The sequence below is a fragment of the Scyliorhinus torazame genome, chromosome 22 (assembly GCF_047496885.1).
Source record: "Scyliorhinus torazame isolate Kashiwa2021f chromosome 22, sScyTor2.1, whole genome shotgun sequence".
In the NCBI taxonomy this organism is placed as follows: Eukaryota; Metazoa; Chordata; class Chondrichthyes; order Carcharhiniformes; family Scyliorhinidae; genus Scyliorhinus; species Scyliorhinus torazame.
The window spans coordinates 19,270,669-19,297,769 of NC_092728.1; the positions used below are offsets into that span (position 1 = coordinate 19,270,669).

The 27,101-nt window shown below is 52.6% G+C and overlaps 1 protein-coding gene across 1 annotated transcript in view; it reads left to right on the forward strand.

Moving 5' to 3' along the window:
- The window catches only part of LOC140398944 (creatine transporter-like), a 157,371-nt gene that overhangs the window by 104,283 nt on the left and 25,987 nt on the right, over positions 1-27,101 (forward strand). Inside the window, exons 4-5 of the mRNA XM_072487936.1 lie at positions 2,119-2,415; positions 26,109-26,241. Of these exons, the coding sequence (XP_072344037.1) occupies positions 2,119-2,415; positions 26,109-26,241 (430 nt within the window). The remainder of the gene's footprint in view (positions 1-2,118; positions 2,416-26,108; positions 26,242-27,101) is intronic.

The window sequence follows — 27,101 nt, forward strand, 5'->3', positions numbered from 1 at the left end:
CCCATCCAGCCTCCCCGGGACAAATCGGTGGTTGCCATCTATTGGAGCCCACACCCTCCTCTCCCACATGCTTCCGCCCCCATTGCCCCCATACCCTCAGAGCCGCCACCACCACCGGGCCTGTGGAGTACCGGGCTGGCGAGAATGGCAGAGGTGCCGTTACCAGTGCTCCTAAACTTGTGCCCCTACATGATGCCACCTGCACCCGCTCCCACACCAACCCGTCCCCCACTACCCACTCACTGATCATGGCTACATTTGCCGCCCAGTAGTAACTCCCCCCCCGACCTCGGCTCCGCTCCAGCAGCACTTTTGTTAATCACGGGCTTTTACCCGCCCACACAAATCCAGAGATCCCTCCCTGTCACTCTCTCCCTCCCTGTCTCCCTCTCTCTCCCTCCCTGTCTCCCTCTCTCTCCCTCCCTGTCTCTCTCCCTCTCACCTTCCTGCTCTCTCCCGCTCTCTGTCTCCCTCCCGATCTTTGACTCTCGCTTCCCCACTCCCTCCCCCTCACTTCTTCTCTCTCCCTCATTCTGCCTCCCCCTGACCTCTGCCTCTTCCCATTCTCTCTCCCTCTTCCACTCCCACTCTCTCCCTCCCTCTGTCTCCCTACCTCTCTACCTCTCTCTCCCTCTCATTCCCTCTTACTCTCTCCCTCTCTCTCCCATATCCCTCCCTCTCTCTCCCATTCTTTCCCTCCCTCCCACTCATTCCCTCTCTCTGTCTCCCACCTGACCATCGGTCCTTCCCACTCTCACTCCCCAACTCTCACTCCCTCCCCTTCCCTCCCTCTCCCCCCTATTTCTCTGACATCTTCTCCCTCCCTCTCCCTCTCTCTCTCTCCCTCTGTCTCCCCATCTTTCTGCCCCTCCCTCTCTCTCTTTCCAATCCCACCCCCCCAGATGTTTGCTGCTTCCCACTCTCTCCCTCAGCACTGACCCTCCGACAGTGCGGCGCTCCAACAGCACTGACCCTCCGACAGTGCGGCGCTCCCTCAGCACTGACCCTCCGACAGTGCGGCGCACCCTCAGCACTGACCCTCCAACAGTGCGGCTCTCCCTCAGTACTGACCCTCCAACAGTGCGGCGCTCCCTCAGTACTGACCCTCCGACAGTGCGGCGCTCCCTCAGCACTGACCCTCCGACAGTGCGGCGCTCCCTCAGCACTGACCCTCCGACAGTGCGGCGCTCCCTCAGCACTGACCTTCCGACAGTGCGACTCTCCCTCAGTACTGACCCTCCGACAGTGCGGCGCTCCCTCAGCACTGACCCTCCGACAGTGCGGTGCTCCCTCAGCACTGACCCTCCGACAGTGCGGCGCTCCCTCAGCACTGATCCTCCGACAGTGCGGCGCTCCCTCAGCACTGACCCTCCGACAGTGCGGCGCTCCCTCAGCACTGACCCTCCGTGAGTGCGGCGCTCTCGCGGCACTGACCCTCCGACAGTGCAGCGCCTCCTCAGCACTGACCTTCCGACAGTGCGGCGCTCCCTCAGCACTGACCCTCCGACAGTGCAGCGCCTCCTCAGCACTGACCTTCCGACAGTGCGGAGCTCCCTCAGCACTGACCCTCCCACAGTGCGGCGCTCCCTCAGCACTGACCCTCCGACAGTGCGGCACTCCCTCAGCACTGACCCTCTGACAGTGCGGCGCTCCCTCAGCACTGACCCTCCGACAGTGCGGCGCTCACTCAGCACTGACCCTCCCACAGTGCGGCGCTCCCTCAGCACTGACCCTCCGACAGTGCGGCACTCACTCAGCACTGACCCTCCCACAGTGCGGCGCTCCCTCAGCACTGACCCTCCGACAGTGCGGCACTCCCTCAGCACTGACCCTCCCACAGTGCAGCGCCCCCTCAGCACTGACCCTCCGACAGTGCGGCGCTCCCTCAGCACTGACCCTCCGACAGTGCGGCACTCCCTCAGCACTGACCCTCCCACAGTGCAGCGCCCCCTCCCTTTGGGCCATGTCTGTTTTTCCCATCCAGCTGGTTGTTTCTAGGATCACTGTTAACGAGACCGGCCGTTGATTCCGGTTTGAATTGATTAAATCCATTCCCATTCCCACCATCGACTCCCCCTGGTGGTGGCTCTGCCCACGGACAGTCATCAGGGTTACGAGCCCCGTGATCGGGCCGATTGAGGCCTACTCTTTATCATCTCTCTCTGTCACAGGCCTTGGCTACGCATCGATGGTGATCGTCTTCTTCTGCAATACCTACTACATCATGGTGCTCACCTGGGGTGCCTACTACCTGTGCCATTCATTCGCTGCCACCTTGCCCTGGGGGACCTGCAACAACACCTGGAACAGCCCCGCCTGCAGCGAGCGCATCGGATCTTCAAACTGCAGCAACGGGACAGCCGCCAACTGTCACCTCCCGGCTGGGATGCAGTCACCCATCGTGGAGTTCTGGGAGTGAGTCCGCCTTTTCATCTATCACCCTCTTCCCCCAACCCTACAGCCCCCTTCCCCCCCCCCCCCTCCCCCGCCAAACCCACCCTGTTGACCTCAACCCCATGAGTATTTGGGTGTCGGGTCACGGCTGGCGCCCAGGAAATCCTCGGTATTGTGCCCGAATGCCATCCCAAACCTGTCGCCCCACTGGCTAACCCCATCCCAGAGGACCCCTAGTTCTTCCTCCTCCATTAGCACGCCCCCCCCCCCCAGCCTCCCAACCGCCGACCCCTAACCTGGACCTCCCCATCCCCCACCCCCCCACGAATTGAGTGATGCAGACCCAAATCCAATGGCTCCAGGGGAGGTGTCAAAATCCCACTGGTTAAAGAGGGAGGGTTACCTCAAACGCCAATGACAACTAATCAACAGCTCCCACCAATCATCCGAGGGCCTGTGACCTTCACCATTTTCTGCTTCTCTCTCTCTCTCTCTCCATCCTCTCTCTCTCTCTCTCTCTCCCTCCATCCTCTCTCTCTCTCTCTCTCTCTCTCTCTCTCTCCCTCCATCCTCAGTGTCTCTCCCTCCCTGTGATCCCTTTGTAATAATCTTGTCACAAGTAGGCTTACATTAACACTACAATGAAGTTACTGTGAAAAGCCCCTAGTCACCACATTCCGGCGCCTGTTCAGGTGCACAGAGCGGGAATTCAGAATGTCCAAATTACCTAACAAGCTCGTCTTTCGGGAATTGTGGGAGGAAACCGGAGCACCCGGAGGAAACCCACGCAGACACGGGGAGAACGTGCAGACTCCGCACAGACAGTGACCCAGCGGGGAATCGAATACGGGTCCCTGATGCTGTGAAGCAACAGTGCTAACCACCGTGCTATCGTGCCGACCTCTCTCTTTCTTTCTCTCTCTCCCTCCATCTCTCTTACCTCAAAGTCTCTATCTCCAATCCCCTAGTTTATCTCTTACTCTCTCCAATTCTCTCCCTCGCTTCCCTCCATCTCAGATACCCTAGTCTGTCTCACTCCCATCCCTCAATCCCTCTCTCTCCTTCTCTCTCCCACCATCTTGGTTGTTCTCTCTCTCCCCAACTCCTCAGTTTTCTCTCTCTCCCTTCAGTGTCCCCCCCTGCCTCCTCTGGTTCTCTCCCTCCATCTCCAACCCCTCAGCCTCCCACTCTTTCTCTGTCCAATCGCTGTGTTTATCTCCTTTGATGCCCCGTCCGTCATTGTCTCTCTCTCTCTCTTCCCCCCCACTTTCCTCTCCCTCTCACCTCTACCTTTTCTCCCTCCATCCCTGATCTCCCAGTGTCTCTGCCACTCTCACCCACCCTCAACCCCCTGCCTGCCCCTCACCCAATGGGATCTGTGTTGGCTCAGAAACAGAAGGTACCCCAGCGATCGTTCAGGGGGGAGGGTGAGGGGAGTTGGAACTGGGGTGGGAGGGTGAGGGGAGAGATGAAGCCCCAATGACCTCACTTCCCTAGCGAAGCCCCTCACCACCAAACCCACCCAGGCCCGTCCAACTGGCCACTGGATCCAATGATGATCTCTGCAACCGCCCCCCCCCCCCCCCACCCACCACCACCTCCCCCCGCCAATGTATAGTCAGCCGACCTTGTCATTGGCGCCATGCCTGCTCGCGCTCTCCACTCCCCCTGATCCCATCACGCTCTGCAGGATGGGGTCTGGGCCGCTGCAGATATGGAGGGCCGCAATGCTCCTTTGACCCCGGACTCAAACCTGCCCGCCGCGCGTTTCCTCGGGGCCCTGCGCCCTCTCATGGTGACGTTCTCTTGCAGCGGACCGAGAGGACGGCTGCCACGTTCCGCGCACACGGGGCGCCGATGCAGCCGGAGGCAACTGACCAATCACGGGAGAGGATTCGGACCCCTGACCGGGTCAGGTCTGGTCAGTGCCATTTGAACCTTGACCCTTAACTAGCTTCCATAACTATTTTCTCGCTCGCCGTTTGACTTTGGTGTTGGTATTTTCAGGGCTGAGAGATGTCGGGGGCAGGGCAAGGAGGAGGTTAAAGAGAGGGTTGGGTGAGGAGGGGGTTAGAGAGAAAGGAGGGGCAGGCAAGGAGGGGGTTATACAGAGTGGAGGGGCAGGGCGAGGAGGGAGTTAGAGCGACGGGAGGGGCAATAAACAAACAATAACAATAGGCATTGATGTTTTTTAGATTATCAGAAACATTTAAATCATTTAAAAATAGGAAAAAAACATTTTAAAAATAAACATTTTTAAAATCAAAGACTTATAAAACAAAAAATAACATTAAACATTTTAACAGTTTAAAAAAAATTGAAAGACAAATCAAATAAAAAATTTTAATTTTTACATTTTCAAATTAAAAAAAATTTTAAATTTGAAATTACAATTTGTTAAACATAGTGCTGTGTGAGAATGACGATGAAGCCGAATCTTCATGAACCGCTTGACTTCACCCAATGCCACCCATTTGGGCACTGTCATAATATCCACTCGTATATAATGAGATGCAGTGATTGACACATAGGATGACCAGTAAGCATACAACACAGCACAGCCAATCACCCGACAGGACACTACCACTATAAAGCAAGAGGGCACTAGGTTTCCCGCTCTCTCGGGACCCAGCGACTGAGACAGTCAGAGTCCACGAGCGAGCAAGTGTAAACACCATGCGGTAGCTAGTAAGTTTGGTCAGGCTACTACAAGGTCACTAGTCAGATCAGTGTAGTGTCGACCCACAGCTGAATATGTACAGCAGTTCACCTAGTTGAATAAAACAGTGTTGGATCTTCTCCTGTGTTAGACGTCTGTTTCTAACTTCCCTGCATCGAGTGCAGTCCACATCGAACCAACCTGCCTAACACATCAGGCACTGGGTGGGAGGGATGGGGGGGAAGGGTGGTGGTGATCCCCGACTTCTGACCGTAAGGGAAGTGAGGTCAGTTGGGTGCCGCTAACAACACCTCCCCCCCCCACCCCCCTGCCCACCAGTGAACCCACTAAGAGGCCCGGAAGAGGCGACTTCGACCCGGTGGATAGAGCGGGCACGGGGTGCAGTATTGAGCCGTAAGTCGGCTGGATGTCTGAGAGGGGGTAGGGCTGAGATGTGGCACTAAAAGGGCTTGATTTTTACCGCCGCCCTATGGAAACACCCTGCGGCAACTAACCTCCAACGGACCCGAGGTATATCATTTGTTATGGAACCCTAGAGGACAGAAGGAGGCCATTCAGTCCCATTGTGCCTGTGCTGGGGAGTTTGTGTGTAACAAACTTTCTGGCATTTTTGGAGGAGGTCACAGAGAGGGTCGATGAGGGTAATGCTGTTGATGTGGTGTACATGGACTTTCAGAAGGCATTCGGATACCGTGCCACACAACAGACTTGTGAGTTATAGCTCAAGGAATAAAAGGGACAGTAGCAACGTGGACACAAAATTGGTCGAATAATGAAAAGCAGAAAATTATGGGGCTGGATTCTCCAATTCTTCCCCCCACCCCCCCATGTTTCTTGGTGGTGCACCTTTCGCTGGCAGCGGGATTCCCTTATCCCACGACTCGGCAATGGGACTTCCCATCAAAACCATTCCCACGCTGCCGGGAAACCCGCTGGCGGCAGGAAGAGTGAATCCCAACTGCCGGAAAATTCCGCTCCAGTCTCTTAGATTGTCGGATACGTTAAAAAAAGGGGTGTCGCGGAATGTCAAATTGTTTCGGCTTGTCTGCTCAAAGGAAGACGAGGCGGGCACTGCTGAACATCATTCTCAGCCACAAAGGCCTCTATCTCTCCGAGTATCGAATCCGTGATCCGTAAGAGCCGGCGGAGGTCTGGGCAGCCCTGGATGGCAGAAAGAAGGGGGGGGTCAGTTCAGATCACCCTTCGAATTGACGGGTTTCCTCCCGCAATCCAAATTGCGCCTTCGTGTTCAAAAGGTCAGGTGGGGTTTACGGGGATAGGGTGGAGGGGGTGGGCTTAAATAGGGTGCTCTTTCTAAGGGCCGATGCAGATCTAAAGAACAAACAAAGATCCAAGAAAAGTACACCACAGGAACAGGCCCTTCGGCCCTTTAAGCCCGTGCCGACCATGCTGCCCGACTAAACTACAATCTTCTACACTTCCTGGGTCCGTTATGGGCTGAATGGCCTTCTTCTGCACTGTAAATTCTACGATTCTAACCCAGTAGCCAATCCACCTACCCTGCACATCTTCTTGGGTTGTGGGGGCGAAACTCACGCAGACACGGGGAGAATGTGCAAACTCCACACGGACAGTGACCCAGAGCCGGGATTGAACCTGGGACCTCGGCGCCGTGAGGCAGCAGTGCTAACTCACTGCGCCACCGTGCTGCCCAAGGATAGTGGATCTATTGTTTATAATATTCCAACCTTCCCTGGACGTGGGAAAGGTTCCAGTGGATTGGAAGAATGCTAAAGTGACACCCTTATTCAAAAAGGGAGGGGGGCAGGAAGTGGGAAATGACAGACCAGTCAGTTTAACATCTGTCGTTGGGAAACTGTTAGAATCCATTCTTCAGGAAGTAATATCAGGACATTTGGAAAGTCCGAACGCAATCCATCCGACTCAGCATGGTTTTATGGAGGACAAATCATGTTTGACTAATTTGCTTCAGTTCTTCGAAGATGTAACAAGCCAAGCCAGTGAGAGCCTTTTTCCTCGGATGGTGATGTCTAGCACGAGGGGACATACCTTTAAATTGAGGGGATATAGATATAGGACAGATGTCAGAGGTAGGTTCTTTACTCAGAGAGTAGTAAGGGCGTGGAATGTCCTGCCTGCAACAGTAGTGGACTCGCCAACACTAAGGGCATTCAAATGGTCATTGGATAGACATATGGACGATAAGGGAATAGTGTAGATGGGCTTTAGAGTGGTTTCACAGGTCGGTGCAACATCGAGGGCCGAAGGGCCTGTACTGCGCTGTTATGTTCTATGTTCTATGTTTTAAGTGGATAATGGGGATCTTGTGGATGTAGTGTATCTGGACTTCCGGAAGGTGTTTGATAAAGGTGCCGCACAGAAGGTTAACACACATGGGGTTAGGGGTAATTTATTAACTTGGACAGAAGACTGGCTGACGGACAGAAGGCAGAGAGTCGGGATGGGTCTTTTTCTGGATGGCGAGATGTAACCAGTGGAGTGTCACAGGGTTCAAGGGCCCCAACGATTTACAATCTATATTAACGACTTAGATACAGGGATAGAAGGGCCGACAGCCAAACCTGACACTAAAATAGGTGGGACGGTAAGTTTCAATGAGGAAATAAGTTCACAAATGGATATCGGTAGGTTATGAGAGTGGGCCAAAATGTGGCAGATGGAGTCTAAAGTCGATAAGTGTGAGGTCATCCATTTTGCTTGGAAAAAGGGCAAGGCAAATTTCTATCTAAATGGGGAGAGATGGCGGGGTGTTGCAGAAGGATCCGGGGGTCCTCGTGTATGAATCTCAGAAAACGGGCATGCAGGTGCAGCAGATAATAACGAAGGCAAATTAAATGTTGGCCTTTGCAGATAAAGGATTAGAGTATAACGGTAGGAAAGTGTTGTAAGTGTACACGGCATTGGTGAGACATCTAGAGTATGGTGCACAGTTTTGGGCCCCTTATTTTAGGAGGGATGTAGTGACATTGGAGGCAGTTCAGAGGAGGTTCACTAGATTGATTCCAGAGATGAGGGTGCTTGTCTTCTGAAGGGAGATTGAACTGTTTAGGCCTAGGCTCCCTCGAGTTTAGAAGAATGAGGGGGGAGATCAAATTGAGGTATATGAGATGATAAAAGGTATTGACAGAGTAGACGTGGAGCAGATGCGTCTTCTGGTGGAAAAATCTAGAACAAAGGCACAGTTTTAGGATAAATACTTCAATTAGTTACATGTTCAATGTCCATCACATTTAGTATTGACAGTCAGAGAGATCGAGTGTACAGGTCCACAGGTCACTGAAAGGGGCAACACAGGTGGAGAAGGCGGTCAAGAAGGCATACGGCATGCTTGCCTTCATTGGCCGGGGCATTGAGTATAAGAATTGGCAAGTCATGTTGCAGCTGTATAGAAACTTAGTTTTGTGAGGGCCACGAAGAATCCAGCACGAGTTTTAAGGATACAAAGTAATAACATTTATTTACAATAACATATATATATATATATATATATATATATAACAGCAGCAGCAACTTCCCTTGCTGCACACTCCTTCCTGCCGGTTCCTAAACTGGCCAGCTTTATTTATACTTGGAGTTTACTAATGGTTTCTCCGCCCCCCTCATTGGGGAAGCTCATACTCCCACAGGATTGTGGGATTGTCATTAGTCCCCAGCCAATGGTAAGCAGGCAGGTTATAACACTTAGTTAGGCCACACTTGGAGTATAGTGTTCAATTCTGGTTGCCACACTACCAGAAGGATGTGGAGGCTTTGGAGAGGGTGCAGAAGAGATTTACCAGGATGTTGCCTGGTATGGAGGGCATTAGCTACGAGGAGCGGTTGAATAAACTCGGTTTGTTCTCACTGGATTGAAGGAGGTTGAGGGGCGACCTGATAGAGGTCTCCAAAATTATGAGGGGCATAGACAGAGTGGATAGTCAGAGGCTTTTCCCCAGGGTAAAGGGGTCAATTACTAGGGGGCATAGGTTTACGGTGCGAGGAGCAAGGTTTAGAGGCAAGTGTTTTACACAGAGGGTAGTGGGTGCCTGGAACTCGCTGCCGGAGGAGGTGGTGGAAGCAGGGACGATAGTGACATTTAAGGGGCATTTTGACAAATACATGAATAGGATGCGAATAGAGGGATACGGACCCCGGAAGTGCAGAAGATTTTAGTTTAGACGGGCAGCATGGTCGGCACGGGCTTGGAGGGCCGAAGGGCCTGTTCCTGTGCTGTACTTTTCTTTGTTCTTTGTTCTTTTTGTTCACAACTTCAATCTGTCTGGCTTTCCTCTGTGTCTTGTCAACCTTCTAAGCGCTGGTTGATTTTGTGAGTTTGATTTGCTTTCAACTGTCTCTGAAAATGGTTCTTGCTGTGTTTCTGTGCCTCGCACATCTTCCGTTTCTATGTGCTGAGGTAGCGTTTGTTCAGTTGTCCGGAGATTGCGTTCTACATCCTCCTGTGGTTCTGAAACAAGGGGTTGCTGAACCTTCAGCAAGGCTCTCCTGTTTCTTCGTAGAACTAGCCCTTCATCGGTGACGATGATGTAAGACTGTGGACCCAATGGTTGTATTACCTTTGCACACCTCGACATCCACCTCCATCAGGATCTTCGACCCTGACTGGGTCATTCTTTGCTAATGGTTGCAGACATCTTGGAGATCTATCATATTTCTTCTGCCTCCTTTTTTGAAATGTGAGCCCCTTCACGTTTCCGATCAGTTGGTTCCTGTGAAATATATGTGAAACGTAAGGTGGTTTGGAGTTGTCGATCCATCAACAATCACAATGGTGATAGCCCACTAACCAATGGTGCTGCTCCATCGCTAAGTAACGAGAGATATGGAGCATCGCGACTGTCCGTTGCTTTTTTGAGTAGCTGCTTCACAATGTGAACACCTTCTTCAGCCTCCCCAGTGGATTGCGGATAAAGAGGACTAGAAGTGATGTGTCGAAAATCATAGCTCTGTGCGAACTGTGAAAACATGGGCCATTATCACTAATGACAACTTGTGGTTTGCCACGAAGAGCAAAAATATCCTTGGTATGTTTGGTGACCCGCCTAGCTGACGAGTTGGCTGGGTATACCACTTCCAGAAAGTTAGCGAAATATCGATCACTAACAAGTATTCTTTTCCTGCAAGATAGAAAAGATCCCTTCCTACTTTCTGCCTCGGAGTCGTTATTATTTCGCCCATTTGCATTGGATCTTTTTGTCGTTTGTACTGAAATTTCTGACAAGTTGCGCAGTTTTCTATCATCGTCTGAATGCCTTGATTGATGCCTGACCAGTAAACCGTGTCTCCAGCTCTTCATTTGCACCTTTCTAAGCCTAAGTGCCCCTCATGAAACTTCTGTCGGATCACAGATCTTAGAGATCGTGCTATGACGATCCTATTTTTCCGGAGCACAAACCCATTGGCTGCACTTAAGCTCCGCTCGAATGTTGTGACATTTGGAACAGGATCCTTTTGGCCATCCCTCGCTGAGATATCTCATGATCCTTTGTAGCAATTCATCCTTCTTGGTTTCTGAATTTTGATTTTGCACCAGACACTGTTTCCATCACAAGATTCATGTGGACTTGCACATCCTCATCCATGCGTTGCTCTTCCACCATATCCGCAACTTGTGCGAGCGCATCAGCGACTACGGTATGCTTTCCTGGAGCATAAATGAGATTGAAATCGTACCTCTGGAGTTTCATCATCATCCTTTGTAGTCTCGGTGAGATCACATTTACATTTTTTCTTATGAACATAGAACATACAGTGCAGAAGGAGGCCATTCGGCCCATCAAGTCTGCACCGACCCACTTAAGCCTCCACCCTATCCCCGTAACCCAACAACCCCTCTTAACCTTCTTGGTCACTAAGGGCAATTCACCATGGCCAATCCACCTAACCTGCACGTCTTTGGACTGTGGGAGGAAACCGGAGCACCCGGAGGAAACCCACGCAGACATGGGGAGAACGTGCAGACTCCGCACAGACAGTGACCCAGCGGGGAATTGAACCTGGGACCCTGGCGCGGTGAAGCCACAGTGCTAACCACTGTGCTACCGTGCTGCCCGCTTTCAGTAATCTGTTTCAACCAAGAATGTTGGTCGGCCATATACGTAATCGTGGAATTTGTTGAACCATTGATCATATCTAAACCTTCTTTCTCAATCTGACCATATCTCTGCTCTGTGTCAGTCAGTGACCTTGAAGCATAAGCAAACGGAGGCCAATTTTTGTTATTGACGTTCTACAAAAACACGGCTCCCGACCCATCTTTCGACACATCAGTCGATATTTTAGTCTTTCTTATAGGGTCAAAAAATGTCAGCACTGGAGCTGTTGTCAATGCTTCCTGTAGCATTCGCCACTTTAGCTCATGTCTGTCAGAACATTGGAAAACAGAATCCTTTTTGATTATTTCCCGCAAGCATGTCGTTTTTGCTGATAAATTAGGAATGAATTTAACTACGTATTTACCTAACATTCTGAGGTCTCCTTTTCTGTCTGTTGGACGTGGCATGTTTAATGTCGCCTTTATCTTCTCCTGGTCTGGTTTGTTGCTAACTTGCTGTTGTCTCTTAATTTGACTCTGTTTAATTACGTTTGCTCAAGAGTCGCAAGGTATCTTTCGACACCGCCACAAGGTTCAAAACCGAATACTGATCAAAGACTCGATACACCAGTTAGCTCATTTATTTACACACAGTCAAATATACTCATGCATAAAACTCTACAACCTAAACTATCACTATTACTAAAGCCTATACTTAGCTTCGGGTGCCCACTCAGTCAGAGGAACAATGGCCGTTGCTCGGTTCTGAGGCTGCTGGGTTGAGCTGTTTACAGGATAGCAACTGGGAGCGTCTATCTCGTAGCGTGCGTTGGCTTGGAACTTACTTGGTCTGGTGTAGCTGCTAGGCAGGTCTCTCCTCGCTGAGAGCCAAGGCCAAGAGAGTGATCCTCTCTTGGGGAGTCCTTTTTATACCCCAAAAGGGCTTTGCGCGCTTTTAGGCAGGCCTTGAACTTGGCCCCAATGAATTGGGCCGTTTCCCAATTGTCCTTATCGACTTTCCTCCAATAGCAGGGTGGGTTCCCTGGTTGCTGGGCGTGTCCTAGGTGGCCGTTGGTTTGCTTTGTTTGAGTCTCCTCTGGCGCCGGGGTGTCTGTCTTAACATTGTTTACCTAAATGTTGCCTTTTTGTTCCCGGGGATGGCTCATTAGTATGTAGATGGTTCTGCAGTACCGGTCTTGTCTGAGAGCTAAGGCTCTAATCAACAGACCGACCTTCCACCTGCTTGCTTTTTCAGTATTGTCCAATTTTCCCTGCATTCTTTGCACTGTGTCTATTTTGTAATCGGGACGTGGCCATCCCAGATGGCTACAGGTTGTACACCTCGAGCAGACAGTTTGTCTCCCAAGAATGTAATCTCTTCAACAAACTGGGCTTTATTTAACCTGAGGCCAGACTTTTTTTTCCAGCTTCCTAACACTTTGATGAGCCTATTGCCGTCCTCTTCTTTTGTTGAACCCCAAACGATGATATCGCCTATGTACACTCTGACGCCTGGAATTCCATCCACGACGTGTTCCATTGCCCTGTGGAAAATTTCAGATGCTGAAATAATGCCGAAATGGCCTTCTGAGAAAACAGTATCGCCCGGATGAGCAGGTTCTTTGGGGTGGAAGACAGGTGCGCAAGGTGTGAGGGAGGACCGGCGAACCATGTCCACATGTTCTGGACATGTCCGAAGCTCAGGGGATTTTGGCAGCGGTTAGCGGACGTCATGTCCACGGTGTTAAAAACAAGGGTGGCCCTGAGTCCAGAGGTGGCGGTTTTCGGGGTGTCGGAAGACCCGGGAATCCAGGAGGGGAAAGAGGCAGACGTTCTGGCCTTTGCTTCCCCGGTAGCCCGGAGACGGACACTGTTAGCTCGGAGGGACCCAAAGCCCCCGAAGTCGGAGACCTGGCTATCGGACATGGCTAGCTTTCTCTGTCTGGAGAAGATTAAGTTCGCCTCGAGAGGGTCACTGTTAGGGTTCGCCCGGAAGTGGCAACCATTCATCCACTTCTTCGCGGAGAATTATTCGTCAGCAGGGGGGGGGGGTTAGCTTAGATTAGGGGGTCAATTAATGGTGGGACCTGTTGGGGAGAGAGGTGGTATTTGCACATTGTTTATATTTTCATGTACATTGTTGCTATTGCTGCCAAAAAATACCTCAATAAAATGTTTATTAAAAAAAAAGGGCAAGTTAATAGGGTGGTGAAGAATGCATATGGGACAGTTGCCTTCATCAATCAAGGCATAGATTCCAAAAGCAGGGAGGTCATGTTAGAGTTGTGTCGACCTTTGGTGAGGCCACAGCTGGAGTACTGTGTGCAATTCTGGTCACCACATTATAGGAAGGGTGTGATTGCACTGGAGGGGGTGCAGAGGAGATTCACCAGGATATTGCCTGGGGTGGAACATAGAACATAGAACATTACAGCGCAGTACAGGCCCTTCAGCCCTCGATGTTGCACCGACCTGTGAAACCACTCTGAAGCCCATTTACACTATTCCCTTATCGTCCATATGTCCATCCAATGACCATTTGAATGCCCTTAGTGTTGGCGAGTCCACTACTGTTGCAGGCAGGGCAGTCCACGCCCTTACTACTCTCTGAGTAAAGAACATTGAGGTTATGAAGAGAGTTTGGATAGGCTTGGGTTGTTTTCGCTGGAGCAGAGAAGACTGAGGGATGACCTGATCGAGGGGAACAAGATTATGAGGCATGGACAGGGTGGATAGGGAACAGCTGTGCCCCTTAGTTGAAAGGTCAGTTACGAGGGGACACAAGTTCAAAGTGAGGGGTGGGAGGTTTTGGGGGGGGATTTGGGGGAAAACATTTTTACCCAGAGGGTGATGAGGGTCTGGAACGCACGGCCTGGGAGGGTGGTCGAGGCGGGTTGCCTCCCATCCTTTAAAAAGTACCTGGATGAGCCCTTGACACCTCATAACATCCAAGGCTATGGGGAAGTGCTGGCCAATAGGATTAGGTCGGCAGGTCAGGTGTTTTCCAAAGCGTAGGTGCAAACTCAATGGGCCGAAGGGCCTCCTCTGTGATTGTAATATTCTGTGATTCTGGCCCTGGATAGCCTTTGACAGGGTGGAAGGGGATGACACGGTGTATACATTGTGGAGATTTGCATTGGGTGTGGAATATGTTAAATGGGTTCAAATATTGCAACACAGGCCATTGATGGCTGCGGTGATGAATGGTTATAGATCTGAGAATTCTGGCCTTCAGAGGAGGACTAGTCAAGGCCCCTGTGATGATATGCATAAGCAATCATGCAAATATTCATAGATATGACCTCCAACCAGCAGGTGGCAACAAAGAACAACCATGTGATACTGTTACCACAGGGAGACTGGAGATGGTCGTCGTAGTGGATAGTCGCATTTGTAGTAGCTCTTAGATAATAGTAATTGATAAATAGTAACTTTCTTATTGTTATCTGACTCACGTTATTGATTAACAATAAACTTTTAACTCATCACTAGGCATCCTCTAGTGCAGTAATTATGTCCGGCCAAGCACCAGAATATAACATGGTACCAGGATTGCTTTTGAAGATCTAACATGGTACCAGGTTTGCTTTTGAAGATATAAGAAAACCAAGGACCTAGATACCAAGGACTCTCAAGGCCACCACCACCACGGGGCTGGTGGAGTACCGCGCCGGTGGGAATGGCAGAGGCGCAGTTACCAGCGCCCCCAAACTTGTGCCCTTGCAAGAAGCTGCCTCCATACGCACCCATGCCGACCCCCCCCCCACCGCCTCCAGCCACTTCCTGATCATGGCTATGTTAGCCGCCCAGTAATAATTGCTAAAGTTCGACAGCACCAGCCCTCCCTCTCCCCGACTCCGCTCAAGCATTACCCTCAGACGAAGCCCGTTATAACTTTATTCACCCGCTTAAAAAAGGACCGCGGAATGAAGATGGGGAGACATTGAAATATAAACAGGAATCTCGGGAGGACCGTCATTTTCACCGTTTGGACTCTCCCAGCTAGAGACAACGGGAGCGCATCCCATCTCCGGAAATCATCTTTCATCTGATCCACCAACCGGGCCAAGTTCAATTTATGTAGCCGGTCCCAATCCCGCACCACTTGGATACCTAGGTACCTGAAACTGTCCCCTACCAATCTAAACGGCAGTTCCCCCAGTCGCCTCTCCTGACCCCTCGCCTGGACAGTTTGGTGTCTACGTTCAGCAGGGAAATCGGCCTGTAAGACTCACATAGCTCCGGGTTCTTGTCCCGTTTCAGGATAAGCAAAATCGTGGCCTGTGACATCGTCTGGGGCAGAACCCCTCTTTCCCTTGCCTCATTAAACACCTTTATCAGCACCGGTCCCAATACCCCGGAGAACTTTTTGTAGAACTCCACTGGGTACCCGTCCGGTCTCGGGGCCTTACCCGACTGCATGGCCTCCAAGCCCTCCACTATCTCTTCCAACTCGATCGGGGCCCCCAGCCCTTCTACCAGCTCCCCGTCCACCTTCGGGAAAGTCAGCCCCTCCAAGAAGTGCCTCATCCCCTCCGGCCCCGCAGGGGGTTCCGACCTGTACAACCTGCTGTTGAAATCCCTGAACGCCCTGCTCAGCCCTGCCGAGGCCCTGCTCAGCCCTGCCGAGGCCCCAACTAAGTTCCCATCCCCGTCAATAACTTTGCCTATTTCTCTAGCTGCCTCCCTCTTTCTGAGCTGCTGTGCAAGCATCCTGCTGGCCTTCTCACCATGTAGATCGCCCCCCCCTCGCCTTTCTGAGCTGTTCCACTGCCCTCCCTGTGGTTAACAATTCGAACTCCACCTGTAGCCTCGGCCATTCCCTTAAAGGCCCTATCTCTGGAGTCTCCACATACCTCCTGTTGACTTGTAGAATCTCCTTTACCAGTCGGTCCGTCCCTGCCCTGTCCGTCCTGTCCCTGTGAGCCCGGATCGAGATCAGCTCTCCTCTCACCACTGCCTTCAGCGCTTCCCAGACCACCGCTGCTGAGACCTCCCCCGTATCATTTACCTGCAGGTAATTTTGTATGCATTTCCTCAGCCTCTCACACACCGCTTCGTCCGCCAATAGCCCTACATCTAACCTCCATTGCGGGCGCTGATTGCTATCTTTACTAACCTGCAGGTCAACCCAGTGTGGAACATGGTCCGAGACTGTGATCGCCAAGACCCTGTGTCCACCTCCTCTGCCAGTAGGGCCCTACCCAAAATAAAGAAATCGATCCGAGAGTATACCTTACACAGGTGGGAATAGAAGAAATCCTTCACCCTCGGCTGCCTAAATCTCCATGGATCCCCCCCCCCCCCCCATCTGCTCCATGAACCCTTTCAGTTCCTTTGCCATTGCTGGCACCTTGCCCGTTTTCGAGCATGACCGATCCAGACCGGGATCAATAATTGTATTAAAGTCCCCTCCCATGATCAGCTTGTGCGAGTCCAGGTCCGGTATCTTCCCCAACATCCTCTTTATAAATTCCACATCATCCCAATTTGGCGCATATACATTAACCAGCACTACCTTCACCCCCTCCAGCTTACCACTAACCATAATATATCGACTCCCCACATCCGAAACTATTCTACCCACCTCAAATATCACCCGCTTATTAATCAGGATCGCGACCTCTCTAGTCTTTGTATCCAGCCCCGAGTGGAAGACCTGACTGCCCCAGCCTTTCCTCATTCTAACCTGGTCCACTACTCTAAGGTGTGTCTCCTGCAACATTACCACGTCCGTCTTCAGTCCCCTCAGGTGCGCAAACACACGCGCCCTCTTAACCGGCCCATTCAACCCTCGAACATTCCAGTTGATCAGCCTAGTTGGGGGGCAAATTGCCCCCCTTCCTCCGCCAATCAGCCATCCCCTTTCTTGGGCCCGCCTCCAGCCCATGCGCCACGCCTCCTCCGGCCCGCACCCCCCGCCACCGACCTCCTCTCTGGCCCTCAACCGAAGTCCCTCCCTCGTCAGCAGAACAACTCCCCCCCCCCCCGAGCAACACCACTCTGAAACCTAACCCATACAATAAACGAAACATATGCACCCCCCCCCCCCCACTGTGCTTCCGTGAGCTAGCTCACCCAGCTAGCTTTGTGGCCCCCGCCCTCGGCGCCAAAAAATCTCCCACCTATTGTTCTCTCACTTCCCCCCCCGCCCCCGCTCATACAAACAAATTCCCTCATCTAACGATCCCCACACAATCACCCAGCTGAAAAAAAACAAACACCGAAACCCAAACAAGTTCGTCTCCATCCCACAAAAGTGCACCTCAAAGAAAAAGACATTGCCAACACCCACCAAAAAGAAAACCCGAAAACAAAAACACTTTTTCCCCCGCCCCCCCCCCTTCTTAAACAGAACACAAAAACAGAAGAGAATTTTTTTTTTAAAAAACGAGACTCCATATAAGCCAACAAGTTGCATCAAAGTTCGAGAGTTCTCAGCCCCCCACCAGTCCTTTTCTTTTCGCGAAGTCCAGCGCGTCTTCAGGAAACTCAAAATAATGATGCTGGTCCTCGTATGTGACCCAGAGACGAGCCGGATACAGCAGCCCAAACTTCACCTGCTTCTTGAAGAAGATTGACTTAACTTGGTTGAAGCCTGCCCTTTTCCTGGCCACCTCCACACTCAGGGCCTGGTACACCCGCAGGATACTGTTGCCCCACTTACAACTCCGCGTTCTCTTGGCCCACTGAAGAATACATTCCTTGTCCAGGAACCTGTGGAATCTCACCACCATTGCCCTCGGGAGGGTCCCCGTTCGCGGCTTCCTCGCAAGCGCTCTGGAGCCCGACAATTCTTAAGTTCTGCCGACAGGACCTATTCTCCAGGTCCTCCACCTTCTCCAGAAGCCTTTTCTACTGGGCCCACCTCCGCTGTTTGATGCTCCTCCTGCTCAGCCAGCGCCTTCTCAACCTTCTGGATCGCCCGATCCTGGGCGTCCAATCTGTGCTCCAGCCGATCGATCGACTCTTCAATCGGGCCCAGGCAGTCCCGTTCCTGCTTGGCAAAGCAGTCCTGGATGACCTGCATCAACTGCTCCGTTGATCGCTGGGCCGACACCGGTCCTCGGCCATGCTGTCTCCTGCTGCAGCTTCAGCACAGCTCTTGCCCGTCTTCCTATTTCTGCCTTTTCGTGCACCTCTGGGTCTTTTCTCCATACACCGATACGTGGAAACGGTGCCCAATTGCCTCAGCCTTCGAATTCACCGTTTAAAACCGGAAAAAAGTCTGGGGGAAAAGGTCCAAACGTCCGACCAGAGCGGGAGCCACCAAATGTGCAACTTACTCCTTCATAGCCGCCACCGGAAGTCTTAACCTACCCTTCTGCCTTCAGAGATCTATTTACAACACGCCAAGGTCCCTTTATTCCTCGGAACGTTCCAGTGTCAGGCCATTCACTGAATACTTCCTTGTCACATTACTCCTTTCAAAGTGTAGCAGCCCGGTAGCATTGTGGGTAGCACAATTGCTTCACAGCTCCGGGGTCCCAGGTTCGATTCCCGGCTTGGGTCACTGTCTGTGCGGAGTCTGCACGTCCTCCCCGTGTCTGCGTGGGTTTCCTCCGGGTGCTCCGGTTTCCTCCCACAGTCCAGAGATGTGCAGGTTAGGTGGATTGGCCAATGATAAATTGCCCTTAGTGTCCAAAATTGCCCTTAGTGTTGGGTGGGGTTACTGGGTTATGGGGATAGGGTGGAGGTGTGGACCTTGGGTCGGGTGCTCTTTCCAAGAGCCGGTGCAGACTCGATGGGCCGAATGGCCTCCTTCTGCACTGTAAATTCTATGTATCACCTCACACTTTTCAGGGTTAAATTTAATCTGCCGTTGTTGTGCCCATTTGACCATCCGTCTATAACTTCAAGTGACCCACAACCTCACTGTTAACCACTCGGCCAATCTTTGTGTCATCCACAAATCCTGCACCCCACATCGTCATCTATGTAATTTATATAGATGACCAATAATGGGGACCCAGCACAGATCCCTGTGGTACGCCACTGGACACTTCCAGTCACCAAAGCAGCCGTCTGTCATCACCCTCTGTCTCCTGCAGCTAATCCAATTTTCAATCCACCTTATCAAGACACCACTAACCCATCCAACGCGCCTTTTGGAAAACGCGGCTCGCATTCAGTAGCCGCCGCAAGCTATCGCGAGAATACCAACCTTTTATGGACCCAGTCTGGTCCCACCATAAACCCCCCCCTCCCCAATGTTCAATGGGCCTCCCTGGCGATTCTCCGGCCCGCGATGGGCCGAGTGGCCGCCCGTTTTCGGCAGGTCCCGCCGGCGTATGGTACGACAGGTATTTGCCGGCAGGACCTGGCTCCGCGGGTGACCTCTGGGGAGGGGGGGTTGCCCCCATGGTGGCCTGGCCCGCGATCGGAGCCCACCGATCCGCGGGCGGGCCTGTGCCGTGGGGACGCTTATTCCTCGCACCGGCTGGTGTAACAGTGGTGTAACAATGGCCGGTGCGGAGATGAATCCCCCCCCCTGCGCATGCGCTGGGATGACGACAGTACACGCTGGCGCTCCCGCGCATGCGGCAACTCGCGGCGGCGGCCCTTCGGCACCGGTTGGCGTGGCGCCAAGCCCCTTCCGCGCCGGCATCCACTCCGGCGCCGGCCTAGCCCCTGAAGGTGCGGAGGAGTGGTTCACGCCAGAGTGGTTCACGCCGCTCCTTCGCGCTGGAGTTTCCGAAGAATCCCGTTCCAGATTTCGCCATCAGCAGTGGCGGGATTCGAACCTGGGTCCAGAAAGAAATACCCTGGGTTTCTGGTTTACTAGTCCAGTGAAAGTACCACTACGCCACACGCAGGCACAGGGAGACTGTGCAAACTCCACACGGCCAGTGATCTGGAGCCGGGATCAAACCCGGGTCCTCGCCGCCTTGAGGTAGCAGTGCTAACCACTGCACCACGGTGCCACCCTGTCAGCATTCTCCTTAGTCAAAAAAAAGCCAAGTTCTCGTGTCCTGTTTCTCACACAGTGTTGTTTGTTTTTAAACATATTTTTATTGGTGTTTTTGACATTTCATATCACCCATCACACAAGACAAAAGCAAAACTTGTACCGATAAGAGTTTATAGCAACTGTAGTATCAGCTATTTTACACAGGATGTAATCTCTCAGTACGCGGGACTCGCCATACCGGTTTAGCTACGGCCATAAGGCAATTGAGTAAGATATAGACAATGGTAATTTGCAAAGAAAATGTTGCTAAGCGTTTGCCGGCCAGACTGTGGCCCACGGTATGCCCACTGCCCACTCGGTCATGCAGGGCCCGTAGCTAGCCGTGCTTCCCTGAGAGGGAGATTTTATGTAGTTACGGGGTCCCCGCTTGGGTGCCCCAGGTGGTCAGCCGTGACTGTTGTGCGGCCTACCCTCTGGTTGATGAAGAGCCGCCATGGTTTGTGGAAGCCTCTGATGGCACATTGTATTTTCTCTAGCTTGCGAAATTCCGCCAGGCCGGACAGCTTTGGGCTGCGCTGCCGATCGCCCGCCGGGCAGGAGTCTCCAGCGGGCGATCAGGGAGGCAAAGGCCAGGGCGTCAGCCCCTCACCGCATAAAAACTCTGGCTGTTCTGATACCCTGAAGACCGCCACCAGCAGGCAAGACCCCACCCTCACTCCCACAACCCTGGACATAGCCTCGAAGAAGGGTATCCTGTACCCGACGAGTCTGGGGCAAGACCAGAACATGTGGGTGTGGTTAGCCGGGCCTCCCTGGCACCGTTCACACTTGTCCCCCACCTCCGGGAAGAGGGTGCTCATTCACGTCCTGGTTAGGTGACACCTTCCAAACCCACGACCACTACCATCTAGAAGGACAAGAGCAGCAGATACCTGGGAACCCCACCACCTGGAGGTTTCCCTCCAAGCCACTCAATATATCGCCGTTCCTTTACTGTCACAGGGGCAACATCCTAGAACTCCCTCCCGAACCGCACAGTGGGTGTACCTACACCTCAAGGACTGCAACGGTTCAAGAAGGCCACTCCCCCCCACTTTCGGAAGGGCAACTAGGGATAGGTAATAAATGCTGGTATAACCAGCGACGTCCCCATCCCTTAAATGAATTTTTAAAAACTTTTATATGTTTCTATGAGGTCCCCCCCCCTCTCATTCTTCTGAACTCCAGCGAGAACAATCCCAACCTGGTCAATCTCTCCTCATATGACAATCCCGCCATCCCTGGAATCAGTCTGGTAAACCTTCGCTGAACTCCCTCAAGAGCAAGAACATCCTTCCTCAGATAAGGAGACCAAAACTGTGCACAATGTCCCAGGTGTGACCTCACCAAGGCCACGTTGATGAGCATCCGACAAAAATGTAAATTCTTTACCTGTGGGATATAAATGTCTCCACGGGTTTAAACACCCTCCCTCCTCACACACTGACGCTAACGCACTTTGTCAAGAGATTCAAATGACATTTAAATTCCCTGCCCAGAAAATAATTGGTCAGAGCCAACTCCGCAAAGCCCCTGAAGACTTGAGTAACAAACTCCGGGGGGGGAGGATGATTAGGAGGACAACACACGTTCATTATCGAGACAGATTATGTGTGTACAAGCCCCTTAACAATCGCATATCTAACCCACCTTATCCTTCGCACAATTCTTCACCTTGAAGGGAATATCTCTGTTGACCAAAAATTGCTGTTCCCGTGTTGCTGGTCGAGGATGAGGCAGGAAGACCTGCCCCGCCCATTCCCGCTTTAACGCCAAGTGGCTCCTTGTTCCCCATATGAGCCTCCCGCCGAAAGCTTGCCCGCAATTCTCCAGTCGTTGTAATTCGCTGGTCCCTCAAGCAAAGCCCCCTCACCCCACGGTTACCCGGGCGCCCAGGGGCGGATCAATGGGGAATCCCATTGACGAGCGGCGGGAGTAGCGATTCCCGCTACGAGAGAACGACACCTCGGAGGAACACAGGGCTGGGAGGAGAATCCTTCCCCCTCTGTCCCCACCCAACCTGCACATCTTTGGACAAAAAAATAAATCAGAACCATAGTCGCTCTTAGGGGACATTCCTCAGCACAAAGTGAGGACCCGCTAGGCTAACCCTACCCAGCCATCCCATCATTAACATCAGGAGACAAACTCTAGACAGGGAGAAGAAGAGAAATATTGGCAAGAAGGGACCGCGAGCCCGCAGTCCCTCCCGTATCATAGACTCACCCCAGGAGATCCAAACCCTCTACAAATCCGGACAATGGCGTCATTCCATCGTGATTAAAGCGACAAACCACCAGTGTGACCATCATAAAGATACGCGCAATAAAACAACGGATAATTGGCGCACAACGCAGCCGCCATGAATAAAAGTCCCTGAGACTCTTAAAGATAAGAGTTCATTAACAGAGGGATTGAATTTAAGAGCCGTGAGGTGATGATGCAGCTGTGCAAAACCTTGGGAAGGCCACATTTGGAGTACTGTGTACAGTTCTGGTCGCCTCATTTTAGGAAGGATGTGGAAGCTCTGGAAAAGGTGCAAAGAAGATTTACCAGGATGTTGCCTGGAATGGAGTAGGTCTTACGAGGAAAGGTTGAGGGTGCTAGGCCTTTTCTCATTAGAGCGGAGAAGGATGAGGGGCGACTTGATAGAGGTTTATAAGATGATCAGGGGAATAGATAGAGTAGACAGTCAGAGACTTTTTCCCCGGGTGGAACAAACCATTACAAGGAAACATAAATTTAAGGTGAATGGTGGAAGATATAGGAGGGATGTCAGAGGTAGGTTCTTTACCCAAAGAGTAGTGGGGGCATGGAATGCACTGCCTGTGGAAGTAGTTGAGTGGGAAATATTAGGGACCTTCCAAGCGGCTATTGAATAGGTACATGGATTACGGTAGAATGATGGGGTGTAGATTAATTTGTTCTTAATCTAGGACAAACGTTCGGCACAACATTGTGGGCCGAAGGGCCTGTTCTGTGCTGTATTTTTCTATGTTCTACCTAAGACATTCGGTATGGAGCTCAAATCGCGATCAGGCACAGAATCCCCCGGAATGGAGAAAATGGGTGTTGGGCCCGGCAGCGATTCTGACACCAGGCTCCAGCCTCTCTCGTTGGCGACGATACAGATGTCTGCATTCCCCGTCACAGATTCACAGAATTTACAGTGCAGAAGGAGGCCATTCGGCCCATCGAGACTGCACCGGCCCTTGGAAAGAGCACCCCACTTAAGTCCCCCACCCGATCCCCACACTTCCTCCTATCCCCTTAACCCCCACCTTACCTTATTTTTTTGGACACTAAGGGCAATTGATCGCGGCCAATCCACCTACCCCTGCACACCTTTGGACTGTGGGAGGAAACCAGAGCACCCGGAGGAAACCCACGCACACACGGGGAGAACGTGCAGACTCCGCACAGACAGTGAACCGAGGTCGGAACTGAACCCGGGTCCCTGGAGCTGTGAGGCAGCAGTGCTAACCACTGTGCGGCTGTGCCTCCCCCCCCCCCCCAAAATCCCTTCCGGTTCACTTGCGAAACCGTCGTTTGCAAGGATTATAAAATCATTAGAGGCGCGTTCACTTCATTTCCCACTCCCCTCCCCTCTCCTCGCTGTACTCCGCCCCTCTTAGGGGGGAGTCACGTGTGGGTGTGCATTAGTGTGCACGTTTACAGGCAGGAATTGGGGCTCTTTAGCACAGGGCTAAATCGCTGGCTTTGAAAGCAGACCAAGGCAGGCCAGCAGCACGGTTCAATTCCCGTAACAGCCTCCCCGAACAGGCGGCGGAATGTGGCGACTAGGGGCTTTTCACAGTAACTTCGTTGAAGCCTACTTGTGACAATAAGCGATTTTCATTCATTTTCATTGCAATCGGGCGCCATGACTGCGGAGCGGGAGGCTAAAATAAACGTCTGAAAATGCCTCCAAGGTTGTCGGAATGGTGGGTGGGGGCGCGGTGTCACATCAGAAAGATAATTGGCCATGTCGTAGATCGTGGGCGGGGGGTTCGGGGAAACAAATCTCGAGTACAAACTCAAGAAATGCAGGTAGATGGCCAGAGACCACGATACCACCGATGGAGCAGGAGGCTACCGGATGTAGGATTGGTCTAGGCCCAAAGGAATAATCTATTCTAGTATGACGTCGAAAATAGTAGCAGGAAGAGTCCATTTGGCCCTTCGAGCCCGCTCCGCCATTCATTACGATCATGGCTGATCATCCAACTCAATAGCCGAATCCCTTTTCGCCTCCCAAAAATCCTTTGCCCTAAGTGCTATGTCTAACTGCTTCTTCAAAACCATTCAGTGTTTTGGACTCAACTGCTTCCTGTGGTAACGAATTCCACCGGCCGACTGCTCTCTGGGGGAAGAAATGTCTCCTCATCTCTGTCCGAAATGGTCTACCCTGTATCCTCTGACTGTGCCCCCTGGTTCTGGACACCCCCACCATCGGGAACATCCTTCCTGCATCGACCCCGTCCAGTCCTGTTAGAATTTTATAGGTTTCTATGAGATTCCCCCCATTCTTCTGAACTCCAGTGAGTACAATCCCAACCTTGTCAATCTCTTCTCGTACGTCAGTCCCACCATCCCAGGAATCAGTCTGGTAAACCTTCGCTGCGCTCCCTCGAGAGCAAGAACATCCTTTCACAGAGAAGGAGACCAAAACTGCTCACAATACTCCAGGTGTAGCCTCACCAAGGCCACGTTGATGAGCAACTGACAAAAATGTAAATTCTTTACCTGTGGGATGTAAATTTTCCCACAAGTTTAGTCACCCTCCCTCCTCACACACTGACGCTAACGCACTTGCCGGGAGCGCGAAGCTAAAAATAAAACTGTGAGGAAAGCCTCAGAGCCTGTGCATGCGCAGGAATCAAGGCAGCGGTTCTGGGAACAGGCTGGTGCTCCTGCACAAGCGCCACGCGAGCCGGCGGAGGCCCTTCGCCACCGGTTGGCACGGCACCAATCACTCCGCGCCGGCCTAGCCCCCGAAGGTGCGGAGGATTCCGGAGTGGTTCACGCCATTCTTTGGCGCTGGTACGGCCCGACCGCCGGTTACCGGAGAATCGCGGCCCCTGAGGGGGCAGAGTGGACAAGGACAAAATGTTTCCGCTCGAAGGTGGACCGAGAGCGAAAGGGGACGGATTTAAATTGATTTGCGAAAGAGGCCAATGCGATGCGGGGAAAGCGTTTCCGCACAGAGAGTGGATCCGGGCCTGGGAAGTGTGGAGGTTGAGGCAGGTTCACTCGAGGCGTTCGAGGGGGCGTTAGAGGAACGGCACTGAGTCACGATGCTCGTTTGGAGGGCTGGTGTGAAGACAATGGGCCGAATGGTCTCCTTCTGCACCGTAACACATCCTGTGATTCTGTGAAAGATCAACCCAATTTGATGACCACCTCTCCCCCCCTCTCACAGTCCTGCAAATATTTCTCCTTCCAGTATGTCTCCAATTTCCCCCCCCCCTGCCTTTTGGAGGTTGAATCTGCTGCCTCCGCCCCTTTCGGGCAGCCCCTCCCAGATCACAACAACTCGCTGCGTCGGAAATAAAAATTCTCCCCATCCTCCCCCCGCCCTCTCCCTCTGGTTCTTTCACTGAAGGCCTTCTCTTGGGCCTTGTTGCTGAGGGGAAATGTGGAGGGGAGGAAAGAGGAGGTGTGGGGGAGTGGGGCGGGGGGGGGGGGGGGGCGGGGGGGAGAGCGAGGGTAAGGGAGTAAACGGTGATTGCCAGGAATTTGAGGGCGGGAGGAATCATGCCCGCTGGGGGCCGCGAGAGAGAGGGGTGGGGGCTTCGAGAATGCCGATCGGGTTTAGGAGGTGGGGCCTAGGATTGGGGCCTACTTCCTGCCACATCTGCTCGGCCCCCCCCCCTCTCAAGTCCCCAGCGGGTCAGGGGCAAGTTAGATCAGCTGAGGGAGGGGGGAGGGGGGAGGGGCCTTGGCAGAGGGAGGGGCCATCGCCTGTGCGTCGACGTGAGGTGCAATGCGTTGCTCAACGGGGTGAAAATAACACTGAAAGCCCAGGCTGACTCTGCTCACTCTTACAGGAGAAAGGTGCTCGACCTCTCAAGTGGGCTGGAGGAGGTCGGGGACATCAGCTGGCAGCTGACCCTGTGCTTGTTGGCGACTTGGATTGTGGTCTACTTCTGTGTCTGGAAGGGTGTGAAGACAACAGGCAAGGTAGGGGTGACTCGTGGCTGCATTGAGTGTGCGGGGTGGGGGGGGGGAGCAATTTTATCATGGTCAATCCACCTAACCTGCACATCTTTGGGGCTGTGGGAGGAAACCGGAGCACCCGGAGGAAACCCATGCAGGGGAGAACGTGCAGACTCCGCACAGACAGTGAACCGAGGTCGGGACTGAACCCAGTGCTAACCACTGTGTGGCTGTGCCTCCCCCCCCCCCCCCCCCCCAAAGTCCCTTCCGGTTCACTCCCGCCGTGCACACATCCATGGATCCAACCCCTTCCCATTCACTCCCACTGTACACAATCCCAATGGACCCAAACCCCTTCCCGTTCACTCCCACTGTGCACAATCCCAATGGACCCAAACCCCCTCCCGTTCACTCCCACTGTACACAATCCCAATGGGTCCAAACCCCCTCCCGTTCACTCCCACTGTGCACAATCCCAATGGACCCAAACCCCCTCCCGTTCACTCCCACTGTACACAATCCCAATGGGCCCAAACCCCCTCCCGTTCACTCCCACTGTGCACAATCCCAATGGACCCAAACCCCTTCACATTCACTCCCACTGTACACAATCCCAATGAAATGAAAATGAAAATCGCTTATTGTCACAAGTAGGCTTCAAATGAAGTTACTGTGAAAAGCCCCTGGTCGCCACATTCCGGCACCTGTTCGGGGAGGCTGGACCCAAACCCCCTCCCGTTCACTCCCACTGTGCACAATTCCAATGGACCCAAACCCCTTCCCATTTACTCCCACTGTGCACAATCCCAATGGACCCAAACCCCCTCCCGTTCACTCCCACTGTGCACAATTCCAATGGACCCAAACCCCTTCCCATTTACTCC